This window comes from Salvelinus namaycush, unplaced genomic scaffold, assembly GCF_016432855.1.
Source record: "Salvelinus namaycush isolate Seneca unplaced genomic scaffold, SaNama_1.0 Scaffold980, whole genome shotgun sequence".
NCBI lineage: Eukaryota > Metazoa > Chordata > Actinopteri > Salmoniformes > Salmonidae > Salvelinus > Salvelinus namaycush.
Window position 1 is genome coordinate 22,501 of NW_024061731.1, and position 13,235 is coordinate 35,735.

Genomic DNA, 13,235 nt, shown 5'->3' on the forward strand with positions numbered 1-13,235 from the left:
GGGTCTGTCCTCTCTGGTCTGTCCTCTCGGGTCTGTCCTCTCGGGTCTGTCCTCTCGGGTCTGTCCTCTCGGGTCTGTCCTCTCGGGGATGTCCTCTCGGTCTGTGCTCTCGGGTCTGTCCTCTCGGTTCTGTCCTCTCGGGTCTGTCCTCTCGGGTCTGTCCTCTCGGGGATGTCCTCTCGGTCTGTGCTCTCGGGTCTGTCAGCTCGGGTCTGTCCTCTCGGTCTGTCCTCTCTGGTCTGTCAGCTCGGGTCTGTCCTCTCGGGTCTGTCCTCTCGGGTCTGTCCTCTCGGTCTGTCCTCTCGGGTCTGTCCTCTCGGGTCTGTCCTCTCGGGTCTGTCCTCTCGGGTCTGTCAGCTCGGGTCTGTCCTCTCGGGTCTGTCCTCTCGGGTCTGTCCTCTCGGTCTGTCCTCTCGGGTCTGTCCTCTCGGGTCTGTCCTCTCGGGTCTGTCCTCTCGGTCTGTCCTCTCGGGTCTGTCCTCTCGGGTCTGTCCTCTCGGGTCTGTCCTCTAGGGTCTGTCCTCTCGGGTCTGTCCTCTCGGGTCTGTCAGCTCGGGTCTGTCAGCTCGGGTCTGTCCTCTCGGGTCTGTCCTCTCGGTCTGTCCTCTCGGGTCTGTCTTCTCGGTCTGTCCTCTTGGGTCTGTCCTCTCGGGTCTGTCCTCTCGGTCTGTCCTCTCGGGTCTGTCCTCTCGGGTCTGTCCTCTAGGGTCTGTCCTCTCGGGTCTGTCCTCTAGGGTCTGTCCTCTCGGTCTGTCCTCTCGGGTCTGTCCTCTCGGGTCTGTCCTCTCTGGTCTGTCCTCTCGGGTCTGTCCTCTCTGGTCTGTCCTCTCGGGTCTGTCCTCTCGGGTCTGTCCTCTCGGGTCTGTCCTCTCGGGTCTGTCCTCTCGGGTCTGTCCTCTCGGTCTGTCCTCTCGGGTCTGTCCTCTCGGGTCTGTCCTCTCGGTCTGTCCATCTTTCTAGGGTGTTTATGATGGTATGTGTGTGTGTGTGTGTGTGTGTGTTCTAACTTGCTTGTTTCTGTGTGTTAAACAGAAGAAGAGGCTGAAGGACTCTCCCCTGACCCCGCCCTCTCTGTCTAGTCCAATCACAGAGAGCCCTGTAGCCCCTCCCCTCAGCCCTGCACGCAAGAGCCAATCAAAAGCCAAGGCTAAACCCCGAGAGGTCTGTGTACGGCTACATTCATCCTCATCAATGATCCTTCACGTGTGTTACGTACAACTGCCTCTCTCTGTGTGTGTGTGTGTGTGTGTGTGTGTGTGTGTGTGTGTGTGTGTGTGTGTGTTTTCCACAGGCTCGTGGAGCGGTCAGTAGGCTGATGAAGAGTATGGAGGCCGATGAAGACTTCGAACCCAGTCAGGACAGCAGCTTCTCTGAAGACGATGGACCTCCTCCGTCACACAGCAGTCTGACTGAGAGGACTCTGTCGTCTGGTTAGTTGACTGGTTATATAGATACGTTGGTGTGTATATTGATACTTTAGTGTATAGTTGTGTTAGTGTATATATTGATACATTTGTGTATAGTTGTGTTAGTGTATATACTGTTATGTGCTTCTACACCTGCATTTCTTGCTGTTTGGGGGGTTTTAGGCTGGGTTTCTGTACAGCACTTTGAGATATCAGCTGATGTCAGAAGGGCTATATAAATACATTTGATTTGGTTTATGTTGGTGTATGCAGTACATTCAGAAAGTATTCTGACCCCTTGACTTTTTCCACATTTTGTTACGTTACAGCCTAAAATTTATTAAATTGTTTTTTTCCCTCATCAATCTACACACGATACCCCATAATGACATCACAATACCCCATAATGACATCACAATACCCCATAATGACATCACAATACCCCATAATGACATCACAATACCCCATAATGACATCACGATACCCCATAACAACAAAGCGAAACTGTTTTTTAGACATTTTTGGAAATGTATTCAAAAAAAGATAACTTGTTTACATAAGTATTCAGACCCTTTAACTCAGTACTTTGTTGAAGCATCTTTGGCAGTGATTACAGCCTTGAGTCTTCTTGGGCATGACACTACAAGCTTGGCACACCTGTATTTGGGGAGGTTCTCCCATTCTTCTCTGCAGATCTTCTCAAGCTCTGTCAGGTTGGATGGGGAGCGTCGCTGCACAGCTATTTTCAGGTCTCACCAGAGAAGTTTGATCGGGTTCAAGTCCGGGCTCTGGCTGGGCCACTCAAGGACATTCAGTGACTTCTCCCAAAGCCACTCCTGCGGTGTCTTGGCTGTGTGCTTACGGTCGTTAGCCTGTTGGAAGGTGAACCTTCGCCCCAGTCTGATGTCCTGAGCGCTCTGGAGCAGGTTTTCATCAAGGATCTCTCTGTACTTTGCTCCGTTCATCTTTCCCTCGATCCTGACTAGTCTCCCAGTCCCTGCCGCTGAAAAACATCCCCACAGCATGATGCTGCCACAACCATGCTTCACCGTAGGGATGGTGCCAGGTTTCCTCCAGATATGATGCTTGACATTCAAGCCAAAGAGTTCAATCTTGGTTTCATCAGACCAGAGAATCTTGTTTCTCATGGTCTGAGAGTCCTTTAGGTGCCTTTTGGCAAACTCCAAGCGGGCTGTCATGTGTCTCTTTACTGAGGAGGGGCTTCCGTCTGGCCACTCTACCATAAAGGCCTGATTGGTGGAGTGCTGCAGAGATGGTTATCCTTCTGGAAGGTTCTCCTATCTCCACAGAGGAACTCTGGAGCTCTGTCAGAGTGACCATTGGGGTCTTGGTCACCTCCCTGACCAAGGCCCTTCTTCCCCGATTGCTCAGTTTGGCCGGGCGACCAGCTCTAGGAAGAGTCTTGGTGGTTCCAAACGTCTTCCATTTAATAATGATGGAGGCCACTGTGTTCTTGGGGACCTTCAATGCTGCAGAAATGTTTTGGTACCCTTCCCCAGATCTGTGCCTCGACACAATCCTGTCTCGGAGCTCTACGGACAATTACTTCAACCTCATGGTTTGGTTTTTGCTCTGACATGCCCTGTCAACTGTGGGACCTTATATAGACAGGTGTGTGCCTTTCCAAATCATGTCCAATCAGTTGAATTTACCACAGGTAGAGTCCAATCAAGTTGTAGAAACAACTCAAGGATGATCAATGGAAACAGGATGCACCTGAGCTCAATTTCAAGTCTCATAGCAGAAGGGTCTGGATATTTAAGTAAAAAGGTATTTTTTTATTTATTTTTATTATTACATTAGCAAACATTTCTAAAAAACAGTTTTCACTTTGGCATTATGGGGTAGTGTGATGTCATTATGGGGTAGTGTGATGTCATTATGGGGTATTGTGATGTCATTATGGGGTATTGTGATGTCATTATGGGGTACTGTGATGTCATTATGGGGTATTGTGATGTCATTATGGGGTATTGTGATGTCATTATGGGGTATTGTGTGTAGATTGATGAGAAAAAAAAATATTTAATCCATTTCAGAATTAGGCTGTTATGTAACAAAATGTTTTAAAAGGGAAGGGGTCTGAATACTTTCCTGAATGCACTTTGTTAGTGTAGATATATTGATTGGTTTATTGATTGGTTTATTGATTGGTATATTGATTGATGTATTGATTGGTTTATTGATTGGTATATTGATTGATGTATTGATTGGTTTATTGATTGGTATATTGATTGGTATATTGGTTTATTGATTGATTTATTGATTGGTATATTGATTGATTTATTGATTGGTATATTGATTGATATATTGATTGGTATATTGATTGATGTATTGATTGGTGTATTGATTGGTTTATTGATTGGTATATTGATTGGTGTATTGATTGGTTTATTGATTGATGTATTGATTGGTTTATTGATTGGTTTATTGATATATCGATCCAGCTCCGGTCCAGTGTGTGTTAGATAAAGACTCTCTTCAGGATGGTCTGCGGGTTCTGATCCCCATGGACGATCAGCTGCTGTATGCTGGACACGTCAACACCGTACACTCCCCGGACATGTGAGTACACACACACACACACACACATATATAACTGCCCTGAATGTTGATCCTACTGCTATCGTATACAGTAATCCATGTGCCTATGAAATAGAGTGATACTGTTAGCACTGAGGCGGTGTGTCCTAGTAGGAAAGTCCACTGTGTGCAGCTCAGCCTGTTAGCACTGAGGCGGTGTGTCCTAGTAGGAAAGTCCACTGTGTGCAGCTCAGCCTGTTAGCACTGAGGCGGTGTGTCCTAGTAGGAAAGTCCACTGTGTGCAGCTCAGCCTGTTAGCACTGAGGCGGTGTGTCCTAGTAGGAAAGTCCACTGTGTGCAGCTCAGCCTGTTAGCACTGAGGCGGTGTGTCCTAGTAGGAAAGACCACTGTGTGCAGCTCAGCCTGTTAGCACTGAGGCGGTGTGTCCTAGTAGGAAAGTCCACTGTGTGCAGCTCAGCCTGTTAGCACTGAGGCGGTGTGCCCTAGTAGGAAAGTCCACTGTGTGCAGCTCAGCCTGTTAGCACTGAGGCGGTGTGTCCTAGTAGGAAAGTCCACTGTGTGCAGCTCAGCCTGTTAGCACTGAGGCGGTGTGTCCTAGTAGGAAAGTCCACTGTGAGCAGCTCAGCCTGCACTAACATAAATAGCATGAGCATGTCTACTTCTGCTGTGCTTCTCAGTAAAAGCAATGAAAACAAGCAAGCATCACAGAAAAGTGCTACCAAAAAAAAATAAGCCCACGCTGACATACGTCGCTTATGTAACAAGGTTTATGAAATCAATAACTTGCTAGGAAACAGATTACATTCATATTCTGACAATCTCTGAAATATTCTGACTGTCTCTGAAACTCACTTAGATAATACCTTTGATGATCCAGTGGTAGTAATATATAGTTATAACATCTTACAGAAAAAAATACAGAAATGACAAAGGTGGAGATGTTGCCGTTTTATATTCAGAGTCACATTCCTGTAAAGCTTAGAGAGGATCTCACGTTAAATACTGTTGAAGTAATATGGCTACAGGTTCATCTGCCTCACCTCAAGCCCATTCTGGTGAGAAGCTGCTATAGACCACCAAGTGCTAACAGACAGTATCTGGACAATGTTAAATACTGAAGTAATATGGCTACAGGTTCATCTGCCTCACCTCAAGCCCATTCTGGTGGGACGCTGCTATAGACCACCAAGTGTTAACAGTCAGTATCTGGATAACGTTAAATACTGTTGAAGTAATATGGCTACAGGTTCATCTGCCTCACCTCAAGCCCATTCTGGTGGGACGCTGCTATAGACCACCAAGTGATAACAGTCAGTATCTGGATAACGTGTGTGAAATGCTTCATAATGTACACTGCCAGTCAAAGGTTTGGACACACCTACTCATTCAAGGGTTTTTCTTAATGTTTTACTATTTTCTACATTGTAGAATAATAGTGAAGACATCAAAACTATGAAATAACACATGTAGTAACCAAAACAAGTGTTAAACAAATTAAAATATATTTGAGGTTCTTCAAAGTAGCCACCCTTTGCCTTGATGACAGCTTTGCACACACTTGGCATTCTCTCAACCAGCTTCATGATGTAGTCACCTGGAATGCATTTCAATTAACAGGTGTGCCTTCTTTAAAGTTAATTTGTGGAATTTCTTTCCTTCTTAATGCGTTTGAACCAATCAGTTGTGTTGTGACAAGGTAGGGGTGGTGTACAGAAGATAGCCCTATTTGGTAAAAGACCAAGTCCATATTATGGTAAGAACAGCTCAAATAAGCAAAGAGAAACGACAGTCCATCATTACTTAAAGACATGAAGGTCAGGCCATCATTACTTTAAAACATGAAGATCAGTCAATACGGAAAATGTCAAGAACATTTGAAAGATTCTTCAAGTTCAGTCGCAAAAACCATCAAGCGCTATGATGAAACTGGCTCTCATGAGGAGTTTCTCTCAGGGAACTCTCAGAGTTCCCTCTGCTGCAGAGGATAAGTTCATTAGAGTTACCAGCCTCAGAATGGAAAGGAAGACCCAGAGTTCCCTCTGCTGCAGAGGATAAGTTCATTAGAGTTACCAGCCTCAGATTGGAAAGGAAGACCCAGAGTTCCCTCTGCTGCTGAGGATAAGTTCATTAGAGTTACCAGCCTCAGATTGGAAAGGAAGACCCAGAGTTCCCTCTGCTGCAGAGGATAAGTTCATTAGAGTTACCAGCCTCAGAATGGAAAGGAAGACCCAGAGTTCCCTCTGCTGCAGAGGATAAGTTCATTAGAGTTACCAGCCTCAGAATGGAAAGGAAGACCCAGAGTTACCTCTGCTGCAGAGGATACGTTCATTAGAGTTACCAGCCTCAGAATGGAAAGGAAGACCCAGAGTTCCCTCTGCTGCAGAGGATAAGTTCATTAGAGTTACCAGCCTCAGATTGCAGCCCAAATAAATGCTTCACAGAGTTCAACAGACCCTTAATGTTTTGTGAAAAGTGTTATGAAATGTCATGTAATATTTTAAACTCTATATAACTGTCTTAATATTGCTGGACCCCAGGAAGAGTAGCTGCTCCCTTGGCAGGAACTAATGGGGATCCATAATAAACCCCAGGAAGAGTAGCTGCTGCCTTAGCAGGAACTAATGGGGATCCATAATAAACCCCAGGAAGAGTAGCTGCTGCCTGGGACAGGAACTAATGGGGATCCATAATAAACCCCAGGAAGAGTAGCTGCTCCCTTGGCAGGAACTAATGGGGATCCATAATAAACCCCAGGAAGAGTAGCTGCTGCCTTGACAGGAACTAATGGGGATCCATAATAAACCCCAGGAAGAGTAGCTGCTGTCTTGGCAGGAACTAATGGGGATCCATAATAAACCCCAGGAAGAGTAGCTGCTGTCTTGGCAGGAACTAATGGGGATCCATAATAAACCCCAGGAAGAGTAGCTGCTGCCTTGGCAACAGGAACTAATGGGGATCCATAATAAACCCCAGGAAGAGTAGCTGCTGCCTTGGCAACAGGAACTAATGGGGATCCATAATAAACCCCAGGAAGAGTAGCTGCTGCCTTGGTAGGAACTAATGGGGATCCATAATAAACCCCAGGAAGAGTAGCTGCTGCCTTGGCAGGAACTAATGGGGATCCATAATAAACCCCAGGAAGAGTAGCTGCTGCCTTGGCAGGAACTAATGGGGATCCATAATAAACCCCAGGAAGAGTAGCTGCTGTCTTGGCAGGAACTAATGGGGATCCATAATAAACCCCAGGTAGAGTAGCTGCTGCCTTGGCAGGAACTAATGGGGATCCATAATAAACCCCCGGAAGAGTAGCTGCTGCCTTGGCAGGAACTAATGGGGATCCATAATAAACCCCAGGAAGAGTAGCTGCTGCCTTGACAGGAACTAATGGGGATCCATAATAAACCCCAGGAAGAGTAGCTGCTGTCTTGGCAGGAACTAATGGGGATCCATAATAAACCCCAGGAAGAGTAGCTGCTGTCTTGGCAGGAACTAATGGGGATCCATAATAAACCCCAGGAAGAGTAGCTGCTGCCTTGGCAACAGGAACTAATGGGGATCCATAATAAACCCCAGGAAGAGTAGCTGCTGCCTTGGCAACAGGAACTAATGGGGATCCATAATAAACCCCAGGAAGAGTAGCTGCTGCCTTGGTAGGAACTAATGGGGATCCATAATAAACCCCAGGAAGAGTAGCTGCTGCCTTGGCAGGAACTAATGGGGATCCATAATAAACCCCAGGAAGAGTAGCTGCTGCCTTGGCAGGAACTAATGGGGATCCATAATAAACCCCAGGAAGAGTAGCTGCTGCCTTGGCAGGAACTAATGGGGATCCATAATAAACCCCAGGAAGAGTAGCTGCTGCCTTGGCAGAAACTAATGGGGATCCATAATAAACCCCAGGAAGAGTAGCTGCTGCCTTGGCAACAGGAACTAATGGGGATCCATAATAAACCCCAGGAAGAGTAGCTGCTGCCTTGGCAACAGGAACTAATGGGGATCCATAATAAACCCCAGGAAGAGTAGCTGCTGCCTTGGTAGGAACTAATGGGGATACATAATAAACCCCAGGAAGAGTAGCTGCTGCCTTGGCAGGAACTAATGGGGATCCATAATAAACCCCAGGAAGAGTAGCTGCTGCCTTGACAGGAACTAATGGGGATCCATAATAAACCCCAGGAAGAGTAGCTGCTGCCTTGGCAGGAACTAATGGGGATCCATAATAAACCCCAGGAAGAGTAGCTGCTGTCTGGGACAGGAACTAATGGGGATCCATAATAAACCCCAGGAAGAGTAGCTGCTGCCTTGGCAGGAACTAATGGGTATCCATAATAAACCCCAGGAAGAGTAGCTGCTGCCTTGGCAGGAACTAATGGGGATCCATAATAAACCCCAGGAAGAGTAGCTGCTGCCTTGGCAGGAACTAATGGGGATCCATAATAAACCCCAGGAAGAGTAGCTGCTGCCTTGGCAGGAACTAATGGGGATCCATAATAAACCCCAGGAAGAGTAGCTGCTGCCTTGGCAGAAACTAATGGGGATCCATAATAAACCCCAGGAAGAGTAGCTGCTGCCTTGGCAGAAACTAATGGGGATCCATAATAACCCCAGGAAGAGTAGCTGCTGCCTTGGCAGGAACTAATGGGGATCCATAATAAACCCCAGGAAGAGTAGCTGCTGCCTTGGCAGGAACTAATGGGGATCCATAATAAACCCCAGGAAGAGTAGCTGCTGCCTTGGCAGGAACTAATGGGGATCCATAATAAACCCCAGGAAGAGTAGCTGCTGCCTTGGCAGGAACTAATGGGGATCCATAATAAACCCCAGGAAGAGTAGCTGCTGCCTTGGCAGGAACTAATGGGGATCCATAATAAACCCCAGGAAGAGTAGCTGCTGCCTTGGCAGGAACTAATGGGGATCCATAATAAACCCCAGGAAGAGTAGCTGCTGCCTTGGCAGGAACTAATGGGGATCCATAATAAACCCCAGGAAGAGTAGCTGCTGCCTTGGCAGGAACTAATGGGGATCCATAATAAACCCCAGGAAGAGTAGCTGCTGCCTTGGCAGGAACTAATGGGGATCCATAATAAACCCCAGGAAGAGTAGCTGCTGCCTTGGCAGGAACTAATGGGGATCCATAATAAACCCCAGGAAGAGTAGCTGCTGCCTTGGCAGGAACTAATGGGGATCCATAATAAACCCCAGGAAGAGTAGCTGCTGCCTTGGCAGGAACTAATGGGGATCCATAATAAACGCCAGGAAGAGTAGCTGCTGCCTTGGCAGAAACTAATGGGGATCCATAATAAACCCCAGGAAGAGTAGCTGCTGCCTTGGCAACAGGAACTAATGGGGATCCATAATAAACCCCAGGAAGAGTAGCTGCTGCCTTGGCAGGAACTAATGGGGATCCATAATAAACCCCAGGAAGAGTAGCTGCTGCCTTGGCAACAGGAACTAATGGGGATCCATAATAAACCCCAGGAAGAGTAGCTGCTGCCTTGGCAGGAACTAATGGGGATCCATAATAAACCCCAGGAAGAGTAGCTGCTGCCTTGGCAGGAACTAATGGGGATCCATAATAAACCCCAGGAAGAGTAGCTGCTGCCTTGGCAACAGGAACTAATGGGGATCCATAATAAACCCCAGGAAGAGTAGCTGCTGCCTTGGTAGGAACTAATGGGGATACATAATAAACCCCAGGAAGAGTAGCTGCTGCCTTGGCAGGAACTAATGGGGATCCATAATAAACCCCAGGAAGAGTAGCTGCTGCCTTGGCAGGAACTAATGGGGATCCATAATAAACCCCAGGAAGAGTAGCTGCTGCCTTGGCAGGAACTAATGGGGATCCATAATAAACCCCAGGAAGAGTAGCTGCTGCCTTGGCAGGAACTAATGGGGATCCATAATAAACCCCAGGAAGAGTAGCTGCTGCCTTGGCAGGAACTAATGGGGATCCATAATAAACCCCAGGAAGAGTAGCTGCTGCCTTGGCAGGAACTAATGGGGATCCATAATAAACCCCAGGAAGAGTAGCTGCTGCCTTGGCAGGAACTAATGGGGATCCATAATAAACCCCAGGAAGAGTAGCTGCTGCCTTGGCAGGAACTAATGGGGATCCATAATAAACCCCAGGAAGAGTAGCTGCTGCCTTGGCAGGAACTAATGGGGATCCATAATAAACCCCAGGAAGAGTAGCTGCTGCCTTGGCAGGAACTAATGGGGATCCATAATAAACCCCAGGAAGAGTAGCTGCTGCCTTGGCAGGAACTAATGGGGATCCATAATAAACCCCAGGAAGAGTAGCTGCTGCCTTGGCAGGAACTAATGGGGATCCATAATAAACCCCAGGAAGAGTAGCTGCTGCCTTGGCAGGAACTAATGGGGATCCATAATAAACCCCAGGAAGAGTAGCTGCTGCCTTGGCAGGAACTAATGGGGATCCATAATAAACCCCAGGAAGAGTAGCTGCTGCCTTGGCAGGAACTAATGGGGATCCATAATAAACCCCAGGAAGAGTAGCTGCTGCCTTGGCAGGAACTAATGGGGATCCATAATAAACCCCAGGAAGAGTAGCTGCTGCCTTGGCAGGAACTAATGGGGATCCATAATAAACCCCAGGAAGAGTAGCTGCTGCCTTGGCAGGAACTAATGGGGATCCATAATAAACCCCAGGAAGAGTAGCTGCTGCCTTGGCAGGAACTAATGGGGATCCATAATAAACCCCAGGAAGAGTAGCTGCTGCCTTGGCAGGAACTAATGGGGATCCATAATAAACCCCAGGAAGAGTAGCTGCTGCCTTGGCAGGAACTAATGGGGATCCATAATAAACCCCAGGAAGAGTAGCTGCTGCCTTGGCAGAAACTAATGGGGATCCATAATAAACCCCAGGAAGAGTAGCTGCTGCCTTGGCAACAGGAACTAATGGGGATCCATAATAAACCCCAGGAAGAGTAGCTGCTGCCTTGGCAACAGGAACTAATGGGGATCCATAATAAACCCCAGGAAGAGTAGCTGCTGCCTTGGTAGGAACTAATGGGGATACATAATAAACCCCAGGAAGAGTAGCTGCTGCCTTGGCAGGAACTAATGGGGATCCATAATAAACCCCAGGAAGAGTAGCTGCTGCCTTGGACAGGAACTAATGGGGATCCATAATAAACCCCAGGAAGAGTAGCTGCTGCCTTGGCAGGAACTAATGGGGATCCATAATAAACCCCAGGAAGAGTAGCTGCTGCCTGGGACAGGAACTAATGGGGATCCATAATAAACCCCAGGAAGAGTAGCTGCTGCCTTGGCAGGAACTAATGGGGATCCATAATAAACCCCAGGAAGAGTAGCTGCTGCCTTGGCAGGAACTAATGGGGATCCATAATAAACCCCAGGAAGAGTAGCTGCTGCCTTGGCAGGAACTAATGGGGATCCATAATAAACCCCAGGAAGAGTAGCTGCTGCCTTGGCAGGAACTAATGGGGATCCATAATAAACCCCAGGAAGAGTAGCTGCTGCCTTGGCAGGAACTAATGGGGATCCATAATAAACCCCAGGAAGAGTAGCTGCTGCCTTGGCAGGAAACTAATGGGGATCCATAATAAACCCCAGGAAGAGTAGCTGCTGCCTTGGCAGGAACTAATGGGGATCCATAATAAACCCCAGGAAGAGTAGCTGCTGCCTTGGCAGGAACTAATGGGGATCCATAATAAACCCCAGGAAGAGTAGCTGCTGCCTTGGCAGGAACTAATGGGGATCCATAATAAACCCCAGGAAGAGTAGCTGCTGCCTTGGCAGGAACTAATGGGGATCCATAATAAACCCCAGGAAGAGTAGCTGCTGCCTTGGCAGGAACTAATGGGGATCCATAATAAACCCCAGGAAGAGTAGCTGCTGCCTTGACAGGAACTAATGGGGATCCATAATAAACCCCAGGAAGAGTAGCTGCTGCCTTGGCAGGAACTAATGGGGATCCATAATAAACCCCAGGAAGAGTAGCTGCTGCCTTGGACAGGAACTAATGGGGATCCATAATAAACCCCAGGAAGAGTAGCTGCTGCCTTGGCAGGAACTAATGGGGATCCATAATAAACCCCAGGAAGAGTAGCTGCTGCCTTGGCAGGAACTAATGGGGATCCATAATAAACCCCAGGAAGAGTAGCTGCTGCCTTGGCAGGAACTAATGGGGATCCATAATAAACCCCAGGAAGAGTAGCTGCTGCCTTGGCAGGAACTAATGGGGATCCATAATAAACCCCAGGAAGAGTAGCTGCTGCCTTGGCAGGAACTAATGGGGATCCATAATAAACCCCAGGAAGAGTAGCTGCTGCCTTGCAGGAACTAATGGGGATCCATAATAAACCCCAGGAAGAGTAGCTGCTGCCTTGGCAGGAACTAATGGGGATCCATAATAAACCCCAGGAAGAGTAGCTGCTGCCTTGGCAGGAACTAATGGGGATCCATAATAAACCCCAGGAAGAGTAGCTGCTGCCTTGGCACAGGAACTAATGGGGATCCATAATAAACCCCAGGAAGAGTAGCTGCTGCCTTGGCAGGAACTAATGGGGATCCATAATAAACCCCAGGAAGAGTAGCTGCTGCCTTGGCAGAAACTAATGGGGATCCATAATAAACCCCAGGAAGAGTAGCTGCTGCCTTGGCAACAGGAACTAATGGGGATCCATAATAAACCCCAGGAAGAGTAGCTGCTGCCTTGGCAGGAACTAATGGGGATCCATAATAAACCCCAGGAAGAGTAGCTGCTGCCTTGGCAGGAACTAATGGGGATCCATAATAAACCCCAGGAAGAGTAGCTGCTGCCTTGACAGGAACTAATGGGGATCCATAATAAACCCCAGGAAGAGTAGCTGCTGCCTTGGCAGGAACTAATGGGGATCCATAATAAACCCCAGGAAGAGTAGCTAGTTGCTGCCTTGGACAGGAACTAATGGGGATCCATAATAAACCCCAGGAAGAGTAGCTGCTGCCTTGGCAGGAACTAATGGGGATCCATAATAAACCCCAGGAAGAGTAGCTGCTGCCTTGGCAGGAACTAATGGGGATCCATAATAAACCCCAGGAAGAGTAGCTGCTGCCTTGGCAGGAACTAATGGGGATCCATAATAAACCCCAGGAAGAGTAGCTGCTGCCTTGGCAGGAACTAATGGGGATCCATAATAAACCCCAGGAAGAGTAGCTGCTGCCTTGGCAGGAAACTAATGGGGATCCATAATAAACCCCAGGAAGAGTAGCTGCTGCCTTGGCAGGAAACTAATGGGG

General features: G+C 47.7%; 1 protein-coding gene across 1 annotated transcript in view; it reads left to right on the forward strand.

Annotated features, from left to right (window-relative positions):
• The window catches only part of LOC120043635 (trinucleotide repeat-containing gene 18 protein-like), a 58,845-nt gene that overhangs the window by 22,491 nt on the left and 23,119 nt on the right, over positions 1-13,235 (forward strand). The window contains exons 5-7 of the mRNA XM_038988189.1: positions 1,033-1,161; positions 1,292-1,430; positions 3,875-3,992. Of these exons, the coding sequence (XP_038844117.1) occupies positions 1,316-1,430; positions 3,875-3,992 (233 nt within the window). The 5' untranslated portion in view covers positions 1,033-1,161; positions 1,292-1,315. The remainder of the gene's footprint in view (positions 1-1,032; positions 1,162-1,291; positions 1,431-3,874; positions 3,993-13,235) is intronic.